General features: G+C 37.7%; 1 protein-coding gene across 1 annotated transcript; it reads right to left on the bottom strand.

Annotated features, from left to right (window-relative positions):
• Positions 1-1680: 1680 nt before the first annotated feature.
• LOC128767066 (fibroblast growth factor 4B-like) lies at positions 1681-4437 on the bottom strand. The gene is made up of 4 exons (XM_053878764.1): positions 4385-4437; positions 2250-2428; positions 2062-2165; positions 1681-1857 (listed from the first exon to the last, which is right to left on the bottom strand). Exons 1-4 carry the CDS (start codon positions 4435-4437, stop codon positions 1681-1683), a joined length of 513 nt encoding a protein of 170 aa, XP_053734739.1.
• Positions 4438-4652: the final 215 nt, after the last annotated feature.

Below are 4652 nucleotides of genomic sequence, written 5' to 3'. Positions count from 1 at the left end.
CAACGTGTACTAACAATGTACGCTGTCGAAATTTTTTATTATTCAGACAGCATTGAAGATATTGACCATTTTTATTAATCACTCAACTTTAAACTCCAGTTATCTAATCACTTCATTAACATTTTCCTATATACTTGTATTCAATATACTCTCACTGCTATGCAACATTATTAACTCGTTCAATGGGCTGCTTGTTGGAGAAGTTGGATATGTCTCATTAGGGACATGTGCAATAGTTAGTTAAATAATAACTCTCTTCCCAGCGCCAATGGAATGTTGGCCAGATATGCTCTCATGTTGGATTTGGTCATTTTCATGATAACATTCACTTTTGTGCAAAAATAATGTTCAGCCAAGTTTCCAAATACACTAGAGATGGCTCCCTTTGAGTGTAAACAGGGATATCTGTTATGTCCAGTGTCTCCTGAAGTTTATGTCATGGCGACCTAGCCAAGTGTCTTCAATTCTGAGAAACACTTCCAGTGACTGAACAGCCTACAATGATAAATATGGGCATCTGTGTGTGTGTGATAATGTGCAGCAGGTATGAGGAACGATCCAGTCTCCATTTAATGTGTCAATGTTAAGCGATGATGCTGAGATGATGTTTTGCTGATCAAAATCAGAATCAAATTTATTGCCAAAGTCAATGGGGATCCCCCCCAAATGGGAGAGTGCTTCGGAATAAAGTGCCGTCAACAAAATGAAATAATAATAATAATAATGCTGATGTGGAGTAAACCAAAGCTTGCATCCCATTACTTCTGTGGTTCTTTCTGCTCACAACTGTACGGCCCAAGAAGTGTAGAACCGATTTTAAAATAGTCATGTAACATGTAATGTCATACATTTATATTGTTTGTAACGTGTGAAAGGATTGCAATTAATGTATAAATGCGTAAATTAAAAAAGTGTGATTAATTTGCGATTAATAACGACTTAACTCTGACTTTAGTATGGTTCATCACCATAAAAAATTTTACTTGACAACCCTAGTACATGTCTCCTGGAAAATGAATAAAAATATCTTGAGAGGTGTATATCAAATGAAAGCAATGAGCACTACATGTCACATAAATCACAATGTGTTGTTTCTCAGACCACAGAGAAGAACCTGTCAACGACCCGTTGACAAACATTGTATTTTGCAAGGTATAAATTTTATGCATGTGGTAGGAAGTGACATCAAATCCTTCATTTCATGTTTCTCTGGCTCATTAAAACATTGGAAAACCAAATCCTATCTGGCAGATGTGATGTCATCATCCTGCGGCATTTAGTGAGCAGACAGATTTGGTACCTGCACTGTCTTTTGTGGGACATGCCCGGTCATCATGTATGTAAGTAAAGGGTTCATAGGTCTTTTGAAAGTACTGAAAATAAATGGTTGTAAAATGTGATTATTTAAAAAAAACAAAAATCACACTGTGTTCTCCAAAAACATATATTTTTCGTGTTAGAATCATCCTTTTCCACATAGATCAGTTTGACAAAACCTATAAACATGAAATATGATGATTTATTTAGTCCAGCAGAAGTTCATGTGACATACATAATTATACAGTGTTTAAAACATTTATTTATTTATTTTCTGTCATGTGCAATTGCTGTAGTTGGTGTTTTTAATGAGTTATCTCCAATCACCTCATAGTCATCACATGAATCTCTGAATTGATCACTTCAAATCCTCGGGAGAAAATGTGCCATTGTCATGGTGATTTTAAGACGGTTGCCTCTCTTGATTTTTCCAGTCTTGCTCAGGCCGATGTACATACCAGGATGCGTTGCTGATTCATAGCTGTTGTAGTTGTTTGCCAGGAGACTTTCCTTAAAATCGCAGTCATTATTGTAGTGACCCTGCCAAGTTGAGTTGGTGGAAATGTGGTGAGAGGATACAACATTTACCATGCAGAAAAAAGGTAACTATGTAACTATACATCCATCCATTCATCCATCCATCATCCATCCATCTATCATTTCTATTTTTTAACTTCATTTAGATGAAGATCGAATGTTGCCATTAGTTAATATTGCATGTTCATGCAGATGACAGTTACTTACTGAGCCATAAAGTTTTCCCTGGTCAGTCATGGCGATAAACAGGCTGCTTCTGAGTCCATACAACGTCACCACTCCTGTCTTCACTGGTGAAATTTCTAGAAGTGCTGAAATTGATTAAAAATATACACATAATGGATTTGTCTGAGTGAACGAAAACAAAAAACAAACAAAAAAACCAAATCACTTACTGTATCTGTTCTCATCATGTGCACCTCTGATTTTCCCGTTTGGTGAAACCTGTATGTGGAAACCGATGCCGACGTTACAGTACAGCCTTCTGACCCTCTTTATCCCCAGCATATAGCCCTCTCCTTGCATTGTAGCCTCCCTCTTCACCCAGAGGGTACCATTCTGAAAGATCTCCAGTCTTGGAGTTTTTGTGGTTTGGATAGAACGGCAGGGCACTGGTAGTGCAGCCAGCAAATCGCTTATAATGATCAAAAATAAAGAAAGCAAAAATACAATAGGCATTATTTTTGGCATTTTGGTAAGGGATATTTATATTTATATATAGTCATATATATAGATATGAATACGTATTTATCATTTACATAAAACTAAATAGAACATATATACAAAAAGTAAAGTAGCTCATTATTGTAATTGAAACAAGTAAGGTTCAATATGCATATAACAGTATTTAAGGTCTGCTAGCGCTAGTTCCTAGTTATTTATCATCCAATTTACAACTTCTCTGGCAGACATAGGAGAGGCTTGCGATTTATACTGAACATGTTCTGTATGACATCAGCACCACCAGCTGTTTTGTTTGTCTGTGAGTCACACAAGCAGTGTGGATCTGTCATATGCAGTGACAGATAAGGACAAGGAACACACAGTTAGGAACAAAATAAATAATTTACAGTTACCAAAGTATTGTCAAATGTTGTTGCCATCCTCACTATGTACTGGTACACAAACAGTGGGTGAGGAGGCTATGGGTTTCCCGCAGTAGGGGTTCAACATAACAAACCAATAACTGTGCAAGCAACTATAAAAGACCTGCTGCACAACATGGAAATGCACTAGAAGATCACACTGGTGAGCTGAATTAATAAAAAGAATCAGACATGGAAATACGAAATAATGACTTTACAGTGATTATTTACGTCAGTGCAAGATACAACAAGAATATTAACCACTTGAGCCAATACAGCAGAATGAAAGCAGGTAGAGGGAACATTTACCGTATTTGAAACACCATCAGCTGATAGATAGACAGACAAATTCTACCAGCAGAGTTCATATTTATCCGACTGATGTGTGAGGTTGCAGGCCTGCAAGGGTATCTTGGCATGTCTTTGTGCTTACATCATAGGCCAAATCAGAAGTCATCACATACTTGGATTATTTAACTACAGTTGACAGTTATAGCCACTGGCATGAGCTGTTGTGTTCACGCACACGGAGCGTAAAAGTGAGTCAAGACAAATATGTATGTCCATGAGCCCGTGTCATGAATGTGGGGAAGGAATTATCACAGACGCCTTGGAATTAGTCCCAAGGAAACTAATATTTACATTAGCACTTTAAATTAATTAACCTTTGCAAATGACTTTTCATGACTTGTTCTTATACTGATCAGAAGATCTTAAATTGATTAGAATACAAACCAAACCTTGGAATAACAACCAACGTCATTTTACAAGACTTAAAGAAAAGCATATAGTGACATAGACAAAAAGAAGAAAAACTGTGTCAATATACTGTATAAAATGCAAAAGACTGAGACTGAGAGTGAAAAAAAAAAAAAAAACTTTTTAAGTGCAGGAGTTCCTGGTCCACTGATCACACTGATGCACAAGACACGTCGCCGCTAGGATGACAAAACAACGAAAATGGAGGAATCCCTGAACAAAGGCAAACAGATGCTTTTCTTTTTCGATACACAATGACCAGGGTTTCAACGACTCGGAATGTACTTGAAATTCATATACAATTGAAATTCTTATACAAATATTTTCAAGACATTAAAAGAGCTTTAGTTTAAATAAGGTGATATAAAAACTTGAATATAGCCACCATCGTGAACCGATGCAAAATAAACAATATTTTGTTGTTTAAACGCATGTAGGGGTCCATCATTAGTTTCACTAATTCCAAATTACATTGTGATTAATTTATCACAAATTCTCTAATGTATTAGATTAATTTTTTAATCGATTCCCACCCATAATATATATATATATATATATATATATATATATAGAGAGAGAGAGAGAGAGAGAGAGAGAGATATGTCCTACTTGTACTGCTTCCAAGCCTACAAGCGGTGACGCGGAAAGGGAGGTTTCTCCGTGTCCATCAGCAGACATCGTCTCACCTCCCGTTCTTCCTCCAGCACAGCGTATGCAGTGCAAAACCGAAGACGACCATCAGCTAGGGCTTATTTCACAGAGTCCATGTCCTCCCCGACGCCACTTCACCCGCTGCCAGTTCTGGACGGCTTAACGAGGGAGGTAAAATCTTCCTGGGGGGCTCCTCAGAAGACTCGCTCTCCCATCCAGGCTTACAGTGCCTGGTCGACTCTGCTCACCGAGCCAGAGTTGGGCTACCTCACCACGCCTCCTCTGGAGGGACAGTTGATGGGC

This window comes from Synchiropus splendidus, chromosome 11, assembly GCF_027744825.2.
Source record: "Synchiropus splendidus isolate RoL2022-P1 chromosome 11, RoL_Sspl_1.0, whole genome shotgun sequence".
NCBI lineage: Eukaryota > Metazoa > Chordata > Actinopteri > Syngnathiformes > Callionymidae > Synchiropus > Synchiropus splendidus.
This window is presented reverse-complemented; position numbering and strand designations above follow the sequence as displayed.

What these genes read in the sequence shown, in the direction of transcription:
- LOC128767066 (XM_053878764.1), bottom strand. Translation starts at nt 4,437, where the DNA reads ATGGTCGTCTTCGGTTTTGCACTGCATACGCTGTGCTGGAGGAAGAAC. An exon ending in TGCTGGAGGAAGAACGGGAG is followed by an intron (nt 2,429 to 4,384) that starts GTGAGACGATGT and finishes AAAAACTCCAAG; the next exon opens with ACTGGAGATCTTTCAGAATG. An exon ending in AGGGAAAACTTTATGGCTCA is followed by an intron (nt 1,858 to 2,061) that starts GTAAGTAACTGT and finishes TCAACTTGGCAG; the next exon opens with GGTCACTACAATAATGACTG.